Below are 21955 nucleotides of genomic sequence, written 5' to 3'. Positions count from 1 at the left end.
GAAAATGCAAGTATAAGACAACAGATGACATACTTGTAGAATGACTTTTGTGATTGTGAGCCAAGCCTCAAAGTCAGTAATCAAAGGTTATCGCAAACTTGAGGGTGGTGCAGCATACAGGACTATTCCTGCTTTATAACTTCCAAACTCTGTCCCCCTCTATTATTCTGTACTGCCTCTTTAAAGACTCTCACACACTAATAAACCCTAAACATGTCCTTAAGTATAAATATACAAAGTTTCCCATACCTGCTCATTAGATGCTGGTGTCTCAAGGATTTCTGTCAGCGTTTCTCCAGGCTGGAACCGGATCACATCCACAATCAATCGTTTTGTACTAAGGGTGAAAACCATAGTTATTTACATTTAAATGTAAATCAATTTCTGTTTAATGCAGTAGAATGTACCCCCTTACTAAAAGCTACTGTCTGTAATTAGCTATATAACCATACTGTTAACTAGTAATACTCATCTTCACAATGACTTCTGATTCTTATTTCATGATCACAACAGCCAGAAAACAAACCCTATAGTCAAGCAAAACCAGAACCCATTAGTAAAACAGTTAAAACTTGTACAAAAAGAGGTTACACACAGACCTACTGTCATAACTTTAGGTATTCTAAAACATGTTGGCAAACTAATTTATTTTTATTTGACATTTTATTACCAAGAGAGTCCAACTGGGTAAGAAACCCATTTTCAGCGGAGGTCCGGTGATAAAAGCTCCAAAACAGAGAAAATAGAAAATAACTTTTTATAATAATGAACAGTACACCAAAAACAATACAAACAGAATGGAAAATTAACTTTTGCATAACAATCAACAGGATACAAAACAAACATACAAATCGAAACAGGATACAAAAAAACAGCATACGAATGGAACTCAAAAGATCCAAATACATATATTTGCATAAATGATTAAGAGGTTGCACTTTTACATAGATTAATTATAACATCTGCATACATGCATATTTTCATGGAAGTAAAACAGTGCATGGTAGATAAGCTATTTATCTTAGGAGGCACAAATTATCTCATTAAAGGGTTACATAGAAAGGTGTTTCTAAATACAGAGCGCGACTGTAAAGTTGGTCTGATTAACGGAGTATAACACAGAGATCAACATTTTTAAGTAGTAGCAGGGAAACGGGAAACAGCTAGAGATTCAATAAGGAGGAGATAAATAAAACAAATAGGGGAATCAGTGGTTAGGTAGTGTACAACAGAGGGTTTGAAATGGAGAGAGGTCGATGAGAGTTGGTAGAAGAGGTGGTTGCAGTAGAGATAAAAATGAGTGAGAGGAAACTAGTGAGGGGAGAGGGAAAGGACTAGTTAAGAGTAAATACAGGTGGATGTCAGGAGGTAAGAAGGAGGGAGAGAACTAGCAGAGTAGTAGAGTCAATTAAAAAGTGGATAGGATTCACCTTGGTTTTGAACAGGGAAATAAATCCTTACAATTCATTTTGAAAGCCCCTCGAGTGGTGATCCAGCAGATTCCATCAATCAGTTAATTCGGGCCTGCCCTTCCAGAAACAATCCTATGCTATGTAAAGAGAATACCCTTCAGAATTCTTGCCTCATTTCTTCACGGGTACCCCTCCCCATCCCTATCAGTGAGGATCCAGACAAGGAAATAATGGATGCTGAGAAAAAAGCAGAACAGCAATGGCAATCATCCTAGGAAATAGAAGGTGGGAAGTTGGACCAGCTGGCTAACATTCCTGAAATCCGTAATTAATAACTGGCGGTCTTTCCCTAGCAACTAATCATCTTCAATTCAGACTTAAAGAAGATCCTTAATATGGAGTCAGAATAATGCCATGGGAGGAGTTTGTGGATTCATGCCATCATGTTCTACAAGAGATTTCTGGTAAAGCCAGCTCTGGACCAACCCAGTTTCACAGACTGTAAAGTCTGAAGAAGGCAAGTAGTTTGGAATACACAGCTGCCCAGCACATTTCCCAGATCAAAACCTCCAATAAAATCAACAAATTGCATAGAAAAAAATGGAATTTGTGGGAAAATACATGCAGAATAATTTTCAGAAAGAGGAATGAGGTTTAAGGGAAGGCAAGAATTGAGCAATTTATGTAATGTTGGAGTGAATGAAAATTGTAAAAAAGAAATAGACTGTGTAATATAAAATGTATGCAAATGAAAAATGTTAAATGTTTTTTTCTTTTCCATTGACGTACCTACGTCTTAATTGAGAATTTAACATTGTTAAAAAAACTCCAATAAAGCAAGTAGCTAAAGCTGCTTTTACTTATTTATTTTCAGTTTGATTACCGGGGAAGTCCACTGGGCTCAGGGAGCCCATTTTCAGTGGAGGCCTGGGGAGAAAAGCTCCATAAAATATAATACAGCAAAGAAAAACAGTAAACAACAAATGCATTTGCAGTAAATACAGTAAAAGAAATACAGTTGTGATACAATCTGTTACAAGTATCATCAAAATAGTAAGATGTAAATTAATTTACATGAATGCAATGCCTTTGAAATCAAATGACTATATGCAATATTTACATTTAGTAAAGCTATCATATGAGAGAGAGAGCTTTAGATGGCTAAGTGAGCCATAGGTGCTTGATATTTTCAAGGAGAGAAGATGTCACATAAGAGATAGCTTTAGAAGGCTAAAGTGGACTCTATGGAGTTTAGGCATCAAAAGGGAGAAACCTTGCTTTGCTTAATGGGATCTAAGTGGGGAGAATGCAGCTACATCTCCATTTTGAGGAGAGGTAGAAGTAAAGCTGTGGTTTGAAATTATCTAAATTTGAAAATATCCTAAGTGTGGAAGGGAGTGAATTCCATTTTTTGCCTAGGGAGAAGGAGAGGAGAAGTTGCCCAGCAGGTCGTTTTGGTTTATGGATGGAAATTAAGTTCTGATGTTCGGAACGTAGAGTTCTATATTAGGGGTATAGGGGAAAAGAATGTTTGTCAGAGCAGGGCATTTGGTTGGACAGAAAATTAGTCTATGAGCTGTGGTAAGTTGGAGACAGTCAAGGTAACTTGTGAGTTCTAGTCAATTCACAGATTGAAGGGAGGCACAGTGATGAGTAAAGTAAGTGGATTTGGTGGCAAATTTAGAAATCTTACTGTAAAAGATTTCAAGTTTGGAGGTGAGGGAACACGAAAGGTTGGTTAGAAGAGGAGCTCCATACAGTAAGGAAGGGAGGAGGGAGGTAGAAGCCAAAGTATGTCTAGTAGAAGAGGAGAGGAAATGGTTATTCCTATATAGTATACCTAGTTTTTAGTGGGTTTTCTTTATGTTCTGCTGTATGTGGATATCGAACTTTAGTTGTTCATCTATAGTCACACCAAGAAGTTTAGCAGAGGGAACAATTTCAATAGGAGAGTTGCTTTGGCTAAGGACTTGGAAGGAAGATTTATCATAGGAGAAGGATTTGGAAGGGGGAATAGGAGAATTTTAGATTTATTTGCATTTAGAGAGAGGTGATTTTGGTGCATCCATAATTCGGTAGTAGAGAAGGCGGTTTGAGTTTTAGTTAGAAGATCAGGGAGGTTAGAGGCAGAGCAAATGAGTGTAGAGTCATCAGCATACTGAATGACTTTAGCATCAGGAATGGCAGAGTGAAAATTGTTGATAAAGATATTGAACAGCATGGGTCCGAGGATGGACCCTTTTGGCACTCCTGTGGGAGTGGAAATGAAAGGAGAGATGCCTTCTTTCCATTTCACAGTCTGAGATCTGTTAGAAAGATAACTTGAAAACCAGGATAGAGTGTTTGGGGAGAAGTTTAAGTTAGACAGATGACTAAGATGATGCTTATGGGAAACAGTGTCAAAAGCTTTAGAGACATCAAGGAGAAAGTACAGTTGTGTACCTACCATAAATGTAGACGTTCGAGTGTATTCACTGTTTTAGTCATTACACTTGGGTTATCCTACTGGCAGGCTACCCGCAGTCGTCCAGAATTCCAAAGTCTAGGTCCGGCGTCGGTTGCTGTTGCCTTTTCCTTGACGTCAGTGCCCCAGGGGTATAAAAGATGCAGCCGACGCCATTTTCTTCAGTTTTTCTTGCCCCAGATGTCAGGTGCCCCCAAATAGGTAGGCTAAAACATTATGCCAAGAAGCGTGCATGTACTAAAATAAAAGTACAGTTTTGTACCTACCATAAATGTAGATGTTCGAAGATCCACATTGCTGCAGTCATAACTTATGGGGCAGTCCGCTGTCCTCGGTCGGCCCGAATACCAAAGTATTAGGCTGACGTCGGTCATGGGCGCTCAGATCTGACGTCAGAGCGTCAAGGTATTAAAGCGCATGACCGACGTCATTTCCTCAGTCTTTTCTTGCCCCAGATGTCAGAAGGCCCTAAAAATAAAGGCCACAGCCAAAAATAGAATAACTCCCTAAAACCATGTACAAAAAACAGGTACAACCCAAATCATACCACCACTCCAAACTACAGAGGGGAAGGAGGGAGGGTAAATTGGACTGCAGCAATGTGGATCTTCGAACATCTACATTTATGGTAGGTACAAAACTGTACTATGTTCTTCTTCTCACATTGCTGCAGTCATAACTTATGGGTAGAATCCCAAAGCAGAGGTAAAGGGAGGCTGGCAAAATCATAAAGCATTGGGGGCTGCCAAAATGCCCTGTAAGATTGCAGTGGCAAATCCAGCCCTAGATTTGGAATAAAGAGGAAGATGGTAATGTTTAGAAAAAGTGTGCACTGAACTCCAAGTAGCTGCTTCCAAAATATCTTTAGTAGCTACCCCCCTTTAAAAAGCAGTAGAAGTGGCAGTAGCCCTAGTGGAGTGAGGCCTGATTCCAGCTGGAATCTCCTTACCATGATGAGAATAACAAAAAGCAATACAAAGGCCAATCCACTTAGAAATAGTTTGTTTTGAAACAGGTTTCCCCTGAGAACCCAAAGCAAAAGAAACAAACAACTGCTGAGACTGTCTGAACCCTTTAGTCTTGCTCAAATAATAACGCAACTGCCTGTGAATATCCAAAGTGTGCAAAATTTTCTCCGCTTTATTTTGGGGATCTGCATAAAAAGTAGGCAAATGAATAGATTGGTTCAAGGCCACATTTGAAACCACTTTAGGCATAAAAGTAGGGTTAGTACGCAGAGATACCCTGTCCTTATGAAAAATTAGGAAGGGTTCAACTGCCATTAGAGCCTGTAATTCAGAAACCCTTCTAGCAGACGTAATGGCCAACAAAAAAGCAGTCTTCCAAGACAAAAACTTTAACTCAGCCGTAGCTGCAGGTTCAAAAGGAGGTAAAGTAAGTTTTTCCAACACAAAATTGAGATCCCAAGCAGGAGTAGGAGCTCTATGCGGGGGTCTTATGTTCTTTGCCCCTCTAAGGAATTGCTTAAACAAAGGATGAGAGAATAATGGTGGATCACAGTCATAGTGAGCAGAAATGGCTGCAGCATGAACTTTTATAGAGGAGAAAGACAAACCCTTGTCCAATAATTCTGTAAGATATTGAAGAGAAAAACTCAAATCAGGCCTGGCAACATCAAAGCTCTTTGCTTTGCTCCAAATAAAAAATCTCCTCCATTTATCAGTATAAACTTTCCTTGTACTAGGCCTCCTGGCCTCCAAAATTACATTCAAAACTTGTTGAGGAAGCTGCGACCCTCCAGGTTCTAGAACAGAATATGCCAGGCTGTTAGATGCAGGGACTGAATCCTGACATTGAGGAAATGATTGCCCTCCTGAGTCAAAAGGTGTGGAATCAAAGGCAAAGGGTAAGGAGGTTCCCGTACTAAACTCCTCAGCAGAGGGTACCAGTGCTGTCGAGGCCAGTCTGGAGCTATTAGAATCATGGAGGGCTTGTCTTGTCTGACCTTCAAGAGAACCTTTGGAAGAAGAGGCAGAGGCAGAAAGGCATAGACGTGAAGATTGCTCCAACTGAATGATAGAGCATCCACTTTCCAAGCTGTGGGATGAAACATCTTTGTGCAAAACTTTGGCACCTGAAAATTTAGTGGAGAAGCGAACAGATCTATGTCTGGAGTCCCCCACATCATTGTCAACTGTCGAAATACATGAGGATCCAATTTCCACTCGTGGGGATCCACTATCCGTCTGCTCAAAACATCTGCTAAGGAGTTCTGTGCTCCTGGCAGAAACCTTGCTTGAAGAGTGAGTTGCAAACTGAGAGCAGTCTCCCACAAAATCATAGCTTGCCTGCAAAGAGGGTACGAATGGGTTCCCCCTTGCTTGTTGATGTACCACATGACAGTTGTGTTGTCTGTTTGAATCAACACCTGCCCTGGGAGAAGTAAATCCTTGAAAGCCATCAATGCAAACTGGACTGCTAACATTTCCTTCAAGTTGATATGTAAATGTTGAAGTCTGGCAGGCCACGTGTCTTGAACCCATTTTCCATTGAGGTGTGCTCCCCAAGCCTTGTCCGAGGCATCCGTCGTTAAAATCTGACTCGCCTCTGGTCGGGTCACAGAGAGTCCCTTGTTTAGGTGACATTCCTGAGCCCACCACAAAAATTCCTTTTGAATGCAAGGTATTATCTGAATGACAGTGTCCAGATCTTGGCAGTGTTGTGTCCAAACATTTTGAGATACCATTGTAGCTTCCTCATATGCAGTTTGGCATTGGGAAGCACCAGAATACAAGATGCCATGAACCCCAAGGCTTGAAGGACTGTCCTTGCAGTCAGCCTGGACCGTAGAGACAATTGATGGAAGTAAAGTGTAAGATTCTTTTGCTTGTCCGGGGTCAAAAAGGCCATCTGGGAAGCTGTATTCAGACTCACACCCAGAAAGCACATTTCCTGAGAGGGTACTAGACTGGACTTTGTTTCGTTCACAGAATACCCTGGGCACCTTAACACTGTCATAACATACTGTAGATGGTGAAGAAGCTCGTGCTTGTCTTGAGCAAGAATCAGGCAATCATCCAAATAAGGATAAATTTGTATTCCTCTTAACCTGAAGAAGGCTATCACTGGAGCCAGAACTTTTGTGAATACCCTGGGCGCAGTAGATAAGCCAAAGGGCAATGCAGAGAACTGATAATGTAAAGTCCCAGCCCGAAAACGCAGGAATCTCCTGCAACTGAGCCTGATAGGAACATGAAGATATGCCTCTTTGAGATCCAGAGTTACCATCCAGTGATCTTTGCCCAACAGAGGCAGAAGTTGTTGCAACGTCAACATTTTTAATTTTGGAATGTCCAGATATGTGTTGAGGATAGATAAATCCAAGATTGGCCTCCAATTGTTTCCTTTCTTTGGTACAAGAAATAGGTGAGAGTAAAATCCGAAGGCCCACTTCTGACAGAGGGACCTGCTGTATAACCCCCATTTGAAGAAGTAAAGAAATCTGTTTGTGAGCCTCTACCCTTTGCTGAGGAGGAACGTCTGGCATGCCTTTGAAAGGAGACAATGTGTGGAAATAAAACTTGTAGCCTCGGTCTATAATGTCCAACACCCATTTGTCCTGGGTGACTAGAAACCAATTTTGCTTGAAGAGTGCCAACTTTCCTCCCAAAGGAGCTGCCAGACAGGAAGGATCTGGCAGCTGGAGATGCAGGTTATTGGGCCTGTTTACGAAAGGACTGGCCCCTGCCCTCACCTGTAGATTGTGCTGGTGAACTCCACGGTCTAGGCCTGAAAGAACTCTGAGCTCTGCCCCTACCACGTCTAGATCTACCCCTAGACTGTGAATCAGAAGAAGGGTAAGTCCAACCCTTAGCAGGCCAGTTCCTGCTAAACTTAGGGGGCTGCACCTGCAAAAAATCTTTAACAGTCTGCATAGACTTAGCCTTGTCTTCCATTTTTTTCAAGACAGACTCCACAGGAGAACCAAACAAAACTTCAGACTGCAAAGGAGCATCTAAAATCCTAGCTTTAACATGCTCTGACGAATTCTGATCCTTAAGCCAGGCGTGCCTGCGAATAACTGAACCAGTGGCAGCCACCCTGGAAGAAGCCTGCAAAGCATCAAAACCACACTGCAAAGCATGCTTACCCACCTGATCAGAGGCATGTACCAAATCCTGTAATTCCTTACACTCTATGCCCTCTGCCAAAGCATCCACTTTAGATTTTAACTGAGTAAGGAGAAAATTCTGGTATTTCAACATATGAAACTGGCAATTCAAAGCCCTCATTGCTAAAGTGGAAGAGGTATACACTTTCTTACCCCACCTTTCCAAAGCTCTAGCATCCTTATCCAAAGGAACTGGATTCTTTACAACAGAAGCCCTGACACCCTTAGGTCCCTGGCTAATAGTTTCTGGGTCGGCCCTAGGGCTCTTATACAGATATTTATGAGCCTCAGGCACTCTGTAATACCTATCTGGCTTAACTGGCGCAGGAGGCAAAGAGTCTGGATTAAGGGAAGCCTCAGAGAAAACGTCTTGAACAACATCCAAAACAGGAGGTATAGCCAAGGGCCTATGCTGTGGTAAAACAAAAATTCCCTAAGCCTCTTCCTGGAATCTGAGAAATCCTGACCTTCCCATTTAAAATGCTCCCTCATGGAATGCAGGGTTTCTGAAAAAGAAAAATCCTCTGGAGGAGAAACAGAAGGAGTGGAATCCTCTGCGTCTGAATCAGAATAAGGAGGAAAATCCTGAATGTCTTCAGCCGAAGACTGAGTAATCTGAAGCCTGCTCCAAACTTTCCATTTCTGGCTCCACCCTAGGCCTCTTATCAGGAGGGGGCATAGAACCCCTGATTAAAGTAATTAAATCTTCTGCCATTTTAAGCATGTGTTTTTTAGGCACAGAACCTGCAGAACTAGGACTGACACCTGTGGAAGGCAAACCAGGCCTGCCTTTGGAAGGTATCTTAGAGACAGAAGGAGAAGGCCTAACCACCTTAGGCAAAGAAGGGAGAACAGTAACCTGAGAGGCCCCCTCAGCCTGACCTGTCTCCTGAGAGGCCACATCTTGCAAAACCAACGTCTCCCCCTGAGACTCAGTTGAAACTTCGGCCGGATCAACCGAATCCACCGTAGTGTCTAAAGAACCGGCGTCCGGAACGGACGAGTCATCCTGCTTGGACTTTAAAGATTTATCTTTGCGCTTCTTCGCAGTAGCGGGCGTCGGAGGGTCCGACGGCATATTGTAATTACACCGCTTACCGAAGACAAGCCTAGCACAATCTAACCTACGTTTAATGGTGCGCTTATTAAATCTAGCACAAAAGCGACACCCTACTACGTCATGCTCAGGTCCCAAACAAGGAATACAAAGAGAGTGGTAATCCCTATGCGGTATCTGTTTCCCACAAGAAATACAATTATTCACTTTTTCTGACATCCGGAAGTAACTGAGGCAAGAAAAAACAAAAATATTCCCCAACGGGGTACTTAGCCCAACTTGGTTTCGGTCTGAAACTCAGAATACGAAAATTTCAGAATGCCGAACGGCACTTGCAAATGCTGCTTCTGCTTCAGACCATGCGGCAAAAAAGACTGGGGAAATGACGTCGGTCATGCGCTTTAATACCTTGACGCTCTGACGTCAGATCTGAGCGCCCATGACCTACGTCAGCCCAATACTTTGGTATTCGGGCCGACCGAGGACAGCGGACTGCCCCATAAGTTATGACTGCAGCAATGTGAGATGAAGAACATCATTTCCTTCATCTACAAGCAAATACACCACATAGGCTGTATAGAATAGAGAAGTCCAGAAAAGTCCCAGAAAAGAAAAGGGGGATGGTGGGTGGGTAACCTGGACTGCAACAGTGAATGCACTCGAACATCTACATTTATGGTAGGTACACAACTGTACTATGTTCATCATGTTTCACTGTTGCAGTCATTACACTTGAGTTGAATCCCAAAGCTGAGGTTGGGTGGCTGGGCCTAAATAGGATTAGGAGAGGCTACAAGGCCCTGCAGAACTGCAGTGGCAAAGCCTGCTCTGGATTTAGAGTAGAGAGGTAAGTGGTAGTGCTTGGTGAAAGTGTGCACTTAACTCCAGGTTGCAGCCTCTAGAATGTCTTTGGTTGGTACTCCTCTGAGGAAGGCTGCTGAAGTGGCTGCTGTTCTGGTTGAATGTGGCCTAATGCCCTTAGGCACTGATTTGCCATGTTGTGAATAGCAGAAACGAATACAGTGTCCTATCCATTTTGAAATAGTCTGCCTTGAGATAGGCTTTCCTTGTGATCCTGCAGCATAAGCTACAAACAGTTGCTCAGTTTTTCTGAAAGCTTTTGTTTTGTCCAAATAGAAGTGTAGCTGTCTGGTTTGACTGGTGCAGGGGGTAAAGAATCAGGAGACAAACTGGATTCAGAGAAAACATCATCAACAATATCGGGGGATAGCCAGGGGCCTGTGCTGAGGCAATAAAAAAATATCTCTGAGCCTTTTCTTGGATTCTGAATAATCCTGGCTCTTCCAATGGAAATGCTCCCGCATGGTGTGCAAGGTTTCCCCAAAAGAGTAATCCTCATGCGGAGAGGCTGAAGGTATAGATTCTTCTGCATCAGAGTCCTCATAGGGAGGGAGAGAATATCCCTGATCTGAAGAGGAATCAGAGGAAATAGAAACCTGGTCAGAGGAGTCATAGTCAGTGTCTTGCCTAGGCCTTTTATCAGGAGGGGGATGGGAACCCCTGATCAAAGTAATTAGGTACTCGGCCATTTTAAGCATCTGTTTCTTTGGCATGGATGACTGTCCAGGAAAATGCTGTACTTGTTTCCTTGTCTTTAATGGTGTTTTTGACTTTGCCTTGGCTGCTGTAGTGGACTTAATAGTAAGCTGTGAAGGTCTGAAAACACCCTCAGAAGCCGATGCCTGCTCAGCTGCTCCGGACCCATCTGAGGGAATAGTTTCCGCAGGCCCAATACCTTGAGTTTCCAGAGGCCTAGGTGTCTCCACGTGGGAGTCGGATGCGGCCTGTGGCTCTGAGGTAGCAGGTATCAGGGGCTGTGAAAGCGCCTCACTGGGAACTGGCGACTGGCCTAGAAGAGGCTTTGTCGTCGGTTTTGGACCTCGGATGCCTGTCCTTTTCTTTGTCTTTGCATTTTTTATGAATTCCGGTCGTCGGTTGTTCCGACGGCATTATGTAGTTAAATCTTCAGCCACAGTAATGTAAAGCAAAATCAAACAGACGCTTAATAGTGCGTTGGTTGAATCTAGCACAAAACCGACAACTAGCAACGTCGTTGTCAGGGCCTAGGCAAGGAATATAGTAAGAGTGAAAATCCTTATGAGGTATATGCTTCCCACAAGAAATACAAGTGTTAACTTTTACTGACATCGGTCTGGAGCAAGAAAAAGTTTCCCCAATGGGGTACTTAGCTTTATTGAAGACTTCAATTCTGAAATTCAATTTTGAAAATCTCAGGAGTCGGCCGACCGGCACTTGCAAACTGCTTTTGCTTCGGGCACCATGCGGCAAGAAAGACTGAAGAAAATGGTGTCGGCTGCATCTTTTATACCCCTGGTGCACTGATGTCAGGGAAGAGGCGACAGCAACCGACGCCGGACCTAGACTTTGGAATTCTAGCCGACTGCGGGTAGCCTGCCAGCAGGATAACCCAAGTGTAATGACTGCAACAGTGAAACACTATGAACATCAGTAGATACAAGATTACCAGAATCCCAGGCTTGGTTGGTAATTTCTAAGGAGGAGAGAAGAGCTGTTATGGTACTATGCCCAGGTCGGAAGCCATGTTGGGTTGGAGTTAGAAGTTGGTGTTGGGTCAGAAAAGGCATAAGTTGGAGATGGATGCATTTTTCTAGGATTTTAGAAATTGGTGAGAGAAGAGCTATAGGGCGGAAGTTAGAGAAGTTTGTGTTTTTGCCTCCCTTGTGGAGGGGAAGGATGTAGGCTGAACGCCAAAGTTTGGGGACGTAGGATTCCTTTATGGATCTACTGATGAGAATACTGATAGGGAGTGCTATACCATCAGCAGCAGATTTGAGAAAGGTAGATGGGATACTGCCTGGAGCATTAGAACAGGGTTTAAGTTTGGATAGGAGATTTTTTATGAGGTTAGTTGAGACTGATTTAAGCTGAAAAATAGGAGAGGAGTTATTAGGGAACTGAGAGGAGAGAGAAGACTAGTGAGGTGGGTTACTACTTGGGAAGGTCTTAGTTAAGTCACATACTGACTGGATGAAAAAAAGAGTTGAATTGAGAGGCTAGTTCAAGGTCAGATTTGCTTGGGTCAGGGCAAGGGTTGTTTTTGGAGCCTGGGTTGAGAAGAGAGCTAATGGAGTTCCAGAAAAGCTTAGGGTTTTTGGCATGGTTAGACTGGAGCTTAGTATAGTAGGATTTTTTATCATTGATGATTTGTTTTTTTTTGCAGGGTTACTCAGCTGCATGTATAGGCGATAGGTTTTTGGGAGTTTATTTTTATGAAAGAGCTTCCAGGCTTTATCTCTTTGAAGCATGGTTAATTTAGTTTCTTTGGATAGCCATGGGGCACTGTTCCTTTTTATTCTTTTGTTTCTTGGGGGGACTAGGGAGTTTAGAGTGTCTAGGAAGATGGAATTAAAGTATTCTATGGCGTTGTCTAGAGGAAGGGTTTTTAGAACGTTTCAGTTCATTTGTTTTAGGATGTTGGAAAAGGTTATGGGGTCAAATTTACTAAGGTTGCGAGTTTGAATACATTGATTCTGATGTGGGGCAGAAATAATTGCGGGAAAGATGTAAACTGGGATCTGGTCACTAAAAGAGTCAGGGATCATGCCAGAACAGGAAATTTTACTAGGATGGGTGACTAGGATCCAATTTAGAATGGATCCTGGGGGTTTGTTTGTTAGGTCTGGTGATGGAGAGGGTTAGTTGAGTGAAGTTGAAAAGATTAATAGTTTGGGAGGGATTAGGGCTGTTGATTTTGTTCCAGTCGATATTTACATCACCTAGGATGTAAGTTTCAAGGTTAATATTAGTTGAGGCCCATAGGAGTATATCTTCAAGGGTAGAGAAGTTTTGCCTGGGAGGGATATATAGGGTTTTGTAACTGTTCATTTTTAATAGACAGACTGTTAGCTCTGCATTGGCAAATTGAGGTGTTGGCTTTGGGAAGGGGATTACAGTGAGAAGATTAGAGCACATTAATGCAACACCACCGCCTTTTCTATGAAGGTGGTCACATCTAAGAGCATAAAATCCAGGAGGAAGGATTTCAGAGTCTGAGATGTGAGGTTTGAGCCATATTTCAGTGATGGCTACGATGTCAGGTTGGTTGTGGGTAAGCCAAGCTTGGAACTGGTGAGTTTTCTTATTCAGACTTTGAGCATTGACTGTTATACGTTTTGAGGGTATTGTGGGGGGTAGAGTTGTTAGGGGGGCAAGGTGGATAGCTGGCATTTATGGGAGGGTTTGGTCAAAGATCGGGGTGAATGTCTCCAGCTAAGAAGAGGTTTTTAGAGGGAGTTGTCTTTAATTGTTTTTGTTTGGATTTTAATTGTTCACGAGGGAGAAGTATTTAGTTGAGAATAAGTGTTTTAGTAGTGGAGGAGGTATTTCTAACTTTGAAAAGGTACAGGGGCTTGGGCAGAATCAGGAAAGAAGAGATGAAATAGAAATGACTATGCAAGTCTATTTGGAGAATGTTTTCATTGGTTGTATGAGAGGGTGGTGAGAATAGTAATTGGTGAGAGGTGTAGGAGGTTGCATGATAAAGAGGAAGAAGGAGAAGTAGGAGGGAAAAGGGGGCTTTGAGGTAAGAGAACATGGTTGAGAACAAAGGAAATAGAAGGGTAGACTATATGTGGGTATCTATGGACAATAAGTGAAGGTCTATATTAGGAAGAGGTGAGAGAGGATATAATAAAGGATTAAGGGTAATTTAGTATAAACTTACAAAAACAAAAGCTCCTCCGGCACAAACCAACAGCAAGAACCAAGGAATAAATTATTTAATGAATGTAAAGCGCTTTTCTTCGGCCTCTATTGGAGCAACTTCTTCAGACAAAGATCCAAAATACAAGTTCTTCCTTTATAGCTTAACGTCATTTCCTTAATGGAATCAATTGAAATAATACACCTATCAATACAAACTAACAATATAACAATATAATAACATTAAGGAATATTAAAACTAAGTATTAAGATCCTGTTTAACAGGTATAAAGTGCTGCTGCAAATCTAAAAGAATGCACCTTCTATATGTAACAATATAATTAAAATGTATAAATATATATAAAAAAAACGACATATATATATATCATATAAAATTTGATGAACCACAATTAACTAAGGTAATGGCTAATGAAAGTAGTGACAGCTATATTAATCATCAAAATATATTAAAAATATATTAAAATTGTATTAAAATTATTACTAGAAATTATTGAAAATCATTAAAAATTGATAAAAGTGTTACAAGTAGTGGTTATCTAAGTAAACTTTTCAACTACAATGTAACATAAAATGTTACATTGTTCATTCAGTCCTGGTTTAGAAAAAGAGTTTGTTCTCCATTGCCAGGACAATTCACATTCTTCCAACAAAAGATTATATGGTCCCCCTCTAATATCAGTCACAACTTGGTCTATGGCTGTAAATTTAAACTTGTGTCCTACGTTAGCGATAGTGTGTTTTGCCAATGCATTTTCCATCTTAGTGTTGGCTATCGCATATGTATGTTCATAAACCCTATCTTTGAAGCGGCGTTCTGTTTTTCCTATGTAGAACGCTGTACATAAAGTACACGTTGCTACATAGACTATTAATTTTGAATTACAATTAAGTTTATATTTTATCTTGTATTTATTATTGTTTATAGTAACATATTCGCCGCTAAGCACGTGTTTACACATATTACAGCTACTGCAAATTGTCATTCCTACACGGTAGCTGAAACTATTAGTTTTACTAGACTCAAGGATGTTTTTGATATTTTGACCTTTTCTAAACACAATTGTTGGATATTCAAAAAATGTTTGATTAATATTTCTGTCTTGTTGAATTAATAACCAATTTTTATATAGTATATTTTTAATATCACTTTCCATGTTATATGTTGTAATGTAGCTAAGTTGGTATTTTTTATTATTATTATTATTACTGTTATTAATATTTTTAATATTAATAGTATTAGTACTGTTCTCCAAATTTCTATTAAATTGTCTCTCCTCTTCTATTATTTGAAGTCTTGTTATATCATCATCAATAATATTTTTTACTTCTAGAATTGGTACTATGAAGCAATTGACTCTTTTAGATCTAACTTCATTAAAAATATCTATAATGAAGTCAATTGGGTATCCTCTCTCTGTAAATAAAGTAACTAAGAATTGGCATTCAGTCAAGAAGTCACTATATAAAGTTGACATACGGGCCGCCCTAATTAGCTGCCCTTTTACTATAGATTTCTTTTGTATATATGGGTGTAAACTTGTATAATGAAGGTAGGAGTTACAAAATGTTTCCTTCCTATGTATTAGAGCAATATATTGTTTGTTAATTAAATCCTTAGATAAGTTTACATCTAGGTAATTTATAGTCAACTGTTGGAAATCCGAAGTAAATTTGAAGAAATTAGTGGTATTATTCAAATACTGTAAAAATTTCCCAGCTGTTTCTTGAGACCCCTGATATAAAATGAATATATCGTCTAGGAATCGAGTGTAATACTTAATTTAGTCAACTCTCTATCATTAAAAATAAAATTAGATTCCCAATAAACCATTACTGTATTTGCAAAGCTGGCTCCGCATGGTGAGCCCATCGCAACACCACATTTTTGCAAATATAAATTGTTAAATGTAAAGTAGTTGTTTGTTAAAATAATGTCAAGTAAAGTAGTAACTGTAAAGGTCTCATTAGGTGATGCTCCCTTGCAGGATTAAAAGCTATTTCAGCGATTTGTTTATAGATGGATATATAGATATTGATACTTATCATTATATATCTATCAGTTGGCCTAGGATTCCTATACTATTCGCAACACCTAAAATCCATAAGGACACATTAAAACCACCACTTAGACCATTAATTGATGGACGAGCATCTATGACTTATGCTGCTGCTAAAGTGGTTGACAATATCTTGAAGTATTTAAAAATGGAAACACAAGTCTGCAAAGACTCGTGGACATTTTTGACTAACATCAATGATATAAGCGGAAGAAACTAACTTTTTAGCAATAGATGTAATCGATTTATATACATCTATTCCTCATACTGAAGGAATTGAATGGGTTAACCTCTTTCTAATTAACAAGGGAGCACCACCTAATGAGACCTTTACAGTTACTACTTTACTTGATATTATTTTAACAAACAACTACTTTACATTTAACAATAATTTATATTTATTTAATAATTTATATTTGCAAAAATGTGGCGTTGCGATGGGCTCACCATGCGGAGCCCTTTCTAGTAATAATTTTAATACAATTTTAATATATTTTTAATATATTTTGATGATTAATATAGCTGTCACTACTTTCATTAGCCATTACCTTAGTTAATTGTGGTTCATCAAATTTTATATTATATATATATGTCGTTTTTTTATATATATTTATACATTTTAATTACATTGTTACATATAGAAGGTGCATTCTTTTAGATTTGCAGCAGCACTTTATACCTGTTATACCTGTTAAACAGGATCTTAATACTTAGTTTTAATATTCCTTAACGTTATTATATTGTTATATTGTTAGTTTGTATTGATAGGTGTATTATTTCAATTGATTCCATTAAGGAAATGACGTTAAGCTATAAAGGAAGAACTTGTATTTTGGATCTTTGTCTGAAGAAGTTGCTCCAATAGAGGGCGACGAAAAGCGCTTTACATTCATTAAAGAATTTATTCCTTGGTTCTTGCTGTTGGTTTGTGCCGGAGGAGCTTTTGTTTTTGTAAGTTTGTCGTATTTACAGAAGTTGGTAATTTAGTATAAGACAGGGTAAATGAAGAGAGAAGAGGAAGGGCAGGGGGAAAAGAATTAAGGTGTGCAGGGGAGGGGATAAGGGTGTGTGTCTGATAGGATACTAAAATTAACTGTGAGGGGAGATGGGGGATCTATGATTGAGTGGTGGGACTTTAGTAGGTGTGGACAGGTTAGTATAATAGTAGGAGCAGTGGGGGTGGGGTGGGAATTGGGGGTAGGGTAGGGGAGCGGAGTGAACCTGCAGGGCGAACAGAGCGGGTAGAGCCAAGGAAAAGGAGGACAGCCAGCAAAAAGTTATCAGTGGAGCAGTGAACATCTCAGAGGTAAGAAGGCACAATGGGAAAGCACTGAAAATGAGATGGAAGGGGGCAGATGAATCAGAATGATTAGGAGATGTAACTGGGCTGTAGTAGAGTAGTGGAGTATAATAAATTACTAGTATGGCTAGAGAGGAGGTAGTTAGGGGAGAAACAGGGCAGAGAGGCTTTGGAGAGCAGTAGCAATACTGACAGCCAGTATAGGTATTTAGAAAAAAGCTGAACAATGCCACCTAGTGGCCAAGCAGGGAAGTAACAGAAAAGAACACTAGCTGTTAGAGGGCTGAGATGTAATTCAGGAGAAAAAAGGGGTAAGAACTACAATAGCATTGGTAATACAACGAATCTTAAATTGCTGTAGGGTACATGCACTACTATTATTGATTAAATTCTTGGGGCAGCGGAGAGGTTTCAGAAATGCTGTACGGTCCCCTTAGTAATTCCGAGTCAGGACAGGAAGACTGGGTTTCGAAGTAGGGCAGTAGGAGACACCTGGGAGGTATAGATGTCGAGAACAAACTGAAATGGAAGGGAAAGAATATACAGTTAATACCTAGATAAAACGTTCTGCAATTATAATGGTGGTAAGAGACTGTGTTTAAATAAATCTTTCTTTTCTTTTATAGAGGGGGCAGATGGCCTAGTGGAGGAGTAAGCAAGAGTAAACAGTAGAGTTAGGGGAGAACTAAGAGGGAGGTTAGGGACTGCAGTGAAGGTTAAGTATCAGAGCAATATGGTAACAATTAAAAGCATCACAATTGCAGCAATTAAAAGCATCACAGTGAAGGCAAATAAAATGATTGTCTATGGCTCAAACATATAATAGCCAAGTATTATGGCAGTGGTAAAATGCACAATCAGTGCAGTACTAACAATAATATGGCTTCATTTGTTAAACGCTGTTAATTGCAGTTGGAGGTACTAGGCAGGATAGAAAAATAATGACTGACATAATAGTACAAGCCTAAAAAACACATAGGCAAAAGCAGTGTAGCTGAAATAAAAGTCCATTCAAGAGGAACAGAAAATATTAAGCATTATACACTCAGTAAAAGAGCAGGGAGAATATGAAGCAACATACTGAGCATTATAGAGCATTCATGAAAAGGGAAGAGAATTAACTATAACAGATTGCTATTATATGTGTTTCTACTGACTGCACAGGGTAAATCGCTCCAGTTTCAATACAGGCTCAGAATCCGAGCCTTGTAACGCGTACGATTGATGAGCATTGACTACTGCTGAAAAAATATATTAACAGCCAGCTCACTGCCAGTAATCGACAGGGAAGCCTTTAAACATAAGGTAAATACAGTGTTGTCAGGTCACGCTACAGAAAGGCAGGCAATGCAGCAAAGGCAAGAAGAGACAACCAGTTAGCCAGCAGTGGGAAATAGCCACTAGTATTCCGTGAGAAGTCAGGAACTAAGTCTAGACAGAAGTTTACTGCTAGGCATCAGGGGCTACGTCGGTCTCAGTCATTTAAAAGTACAGTTTTGTACCTACCATAAATGTAGATGTTAGAGTGCTAATACAGCTGCAGTAATCACAGATGGGTTCTCTGCCGTCAGGTGGTCCCTCGGTCGGCCGAATTCCAAAGTCTAGGTCCGGCGTCGGTTGTTGTCGCTTTCTTTCCTGACGTCAGAGAGGCAGGGGTATATAAGACACAGCCGACGCCATTTTCTTCAGTCTTTCTTGCCCCAGATGTCAGGTGCCCCCAGAAGGAAGGCAATACATAAATTATATATCTATCTATATATGTATATATATATATATATATATATATATATATATATATATATATATATATACATGCAATGCAAACTAATGAAAAATCAGTAGTTGCAAGCAAATATACCATAGAAGGATAACCCAAACAGGTTGTATGAAGAGGGGTTAGGCCCTAGGCCTTTACCAAGAGGGGAAGGAGGGAGGGTAACCTGCACTGCAGCTGTATTAGCACTCGAACATCTACATTTATGGTAGGTACAAAACTGTACTATGTTCATCGTGCATACAGCTGCAGTAATCACAGATTGGTAGAATCCCAAAGCTACGCACAGGGTGGTAGGCACTAAGTGGAACTGGGCTGAGCCAGAATGCCCTGCAACACAGCAGTGGCAAAACCTGCTCTAGTTTTGGAATATAAAGGCAGATGGCAGTGTTTTGTGAAGGTATGCACAGAACTCCAAGTGGCTGCCTCCAAAATATCTTTGGTAGGAACTCCTCTGAGGAAGGCTGTAGAGGTAGCTGTGGCCCTGGTGGAGTGGGATCTGATGCCCGTAGGGACAGATTTTCCATGATAGGAGTAACAAAACCGTATGCAGTGGCCTATCCATTTGTGTCTGTTTGGTGACTGGCTTCCCTTGAGCTCCTACAGCATAGGACACAGAGTTGTTCTGATTTCCTGAAAGGCTTTGTTCTGTCCAAATAATAACGTAGCTGTCTATGGATGTCTAAGGAGTGTAGCAGCCTTTCCCCTTTGTTTTGAGGATTGGGGTAAAAGGTAGGTAAGTGTATGGCTTGATTTAAAGCTACCCTGGATACCACTTTAGGCATAAATGACGGGTTGGTTCGAAGGGAAACCCTGTCCTGATGGAAGACGAGAAAGGGCTGCACAGCCATGAGGGCTTGCAGTTCCGAAACTCTATGGGCTGAGGTAATGGCCAGAAGGAAAGCTGTTTTCCAGGACAAATATTGCAAATCTGTTGAGACAGCTGGTTCAAAGGGAGGCAATGTTAATTTTTCTAGAATGTAATTAAGATCCCAGGCTGGCACTGGTTGTTTTCTTGGTGGTCTTATATTCTTAACCCCTCTGAGGAACTGTCTTAAGAGTGGGTGAGAGAATAAGGGTGGATCAGTGTTGAATTCTGCAGAAATGGCTGAGGCATGGATTTTTATGGAGGAAAATGAAAGTCCACTGTTCAGCAGCTCAGCTAGATACTGTAATGCCCGAGGCAAATTCAGTTTTCCAGGGTCCTGGCCTTTTTTCTCATTCCAAGAGCAAAACCGTTTCCATTTTGCAGAGTAAGCCTTTCTAGTAGATGGCCTTCTGGCCTCCAAAATGACATCCTGCACCTCTTTGGGGAGTAGTGTCTGTTGTGCTGTTAAGGAATTTTCCATGCAGCGAGATTGAGTGTTTTCAGCTGACTGTGAAGAGTTTTGTAGCTGTGCTGAGTCAGCAGAAGAGGCATTAGAGGTAGGGGCCAGGGAGGAGTATGTGTTAGCCTCCTCAGGAGTGGGTACCAGTGTTGTCTTGGCCAGTCTGGAGCGATCAGTATCATCTTCGGTCTGTCTGCTCTTGCTTTCAAGAGCACCTTGGGCAGAAGAGGCAGAGGTGGGAAAGCGTAAACTGTCCATGCTGTCCAACTGAATGAGAGGGCGTCCACTCTCCAGGCCTTTGGATGAAAGGTCCTTGAACAAAACTTTTCCAATTGATGATTCCTGTGGGAGGCGAAGAGATCTATGTCTGGCCTCCCCCACGCTTGGATTATCTTTGTAAACACTTGAGGATGCAACTTCCATTCATGTGGCTATGTCATATTTCTGCTTAGATTGTCTGCCAGCGTGTTTTCCAAACCTGGCAAGTACTGTGCTTGAAGTTCGATTTGCCATTCCAGAGCCAAGTTCCAAAGTGTCATGCCTAGTCTGCACAGGGGGTATGAATGTGTTCCTCCTTGTTTGTTTATGTACCACATTACTGTGGTGTTGTCTGTTCTTATCAATAATTGTCCTGGATGCAGGAGGTCCTTGAAAGCTGTAATTGCATTTATCACTGCTAGCATTTCTTTTTGATTGATGTGAAGGTGCTTTTCCTTTTGGGACCATTTGCCCTGAATGCACCTCTCTGTCATGTGCGCCCCCCAGGCGTAATCTGAGGCGTCTTGTTGTGATGACTTGATTTGCTTGAGGCTTGCAGAATGGGAGACCTGTGTTTGTTTGACATGCTTGGGCCCACCATAGAAATTCCTTTTGCAAACATGGAATTATTGGTATTATTGTTTCCAAACTGTGGCTGTGGTGAGACCATAGGTTTTTTTTAGGTACCATTGAAGTTTCCTCATATGCAACTTTGCACATGGGATTAAAAGAATGCAAGATGCCATGAAGCCCAGAGCCTGCAGGATTTTCCTTGCAGTAAGCCTGGTACAATTTGCTAGTATTTTGAAGTACTGAGTTAGTTGCCCCTGTTTTTCTGGCGTAAGATAGGCCATCTGGGTGTTTGTGTCCAAGTTAGCACCCAGGAAAGTTATTTTCTGAGATGGTGTTAGCTTGGATTTCTCTTTGTTGATTGTGTATCCCAGAGAATTCAGTAACCGTGTTGCATAAGCCAGATGTTCCAGAAGTATGTGCTTGCTGTCCGCTTGGATCAGGCAATCGTCCAAATAAGGGTAAATTTGTATCCCTTGAAGTCTGCAGTAGGCAATTACTGATGCCAGGCATTTCATGAATACTCTGGGCGCAGTAGATAAGCCAAAGGGCAATGCAGAGAATTGATAGTGGATTGAACCTGCAAGAAATCTGAGTTATCTTCTGCAGCTTTGTCTGATTGGGACATGCAGGTATGCCTCCTTGAGGTCCAATGTTACCAGCCAAAACTCCTTGCCCAGCATGGGAAGAAGCTGCTGTAATGTGAGCATCTTGAATTTTGGTACAAGTAAGAATGTGTTCAGGATGGATAAGTCCAAAATGGGTCTCCAGTCGGTTCCTTTCCTTGGTACCAGAAATAGCCTGGAATAAAAACCTTGACCTTGTTCGTGAGTAGGTACCTCTTGAATAGCTTTCATGTCTATGAGCTTTGAAATTTG

General features: G+C 41.0%; 1 protein-coding gene across 1 annotated transcript in view; it reads right to left on the bottom strand.

Annotated features, from left to right (window-relative positions):
- Positions 1-21955, bottom strand: part of IQGAP1 (IQ motif containing GTPase activating protein 1) — a 1927315-nt gene that overhangs the window by 202026 nt on the left and 1703334 nt on the right. Inside the window, exon 31 of the mRNA XM_044076373.1 lies at positions 250-337. Within this exon, the coding sequence (XP_043932308.1) occupies positions 250-337 (88 nt within the window). The remainder of the gene's footprint in view (positions 1-249; positions 338-21955) is intronic.

Source organism: Protopterus annectens, chromosome 7.part0 (assembly GCF_019279795.1).
Source record: "Protopterus annectens isolate FY-2018-M chromosome 7.part0, PAN1.0, whole genome shotgun sequence".
Lineage (NCBI taxonomy): Eukaryota > Metazoa > Chordata > Ceratodontiformes > Protopteridae > Protopterus > Protopterus annectens.
The sequence above is the reverse complement of the archived record's forward strand: the minus strand, read 5'-3'. Positions and strand labels throughout refer to the sequence as shown.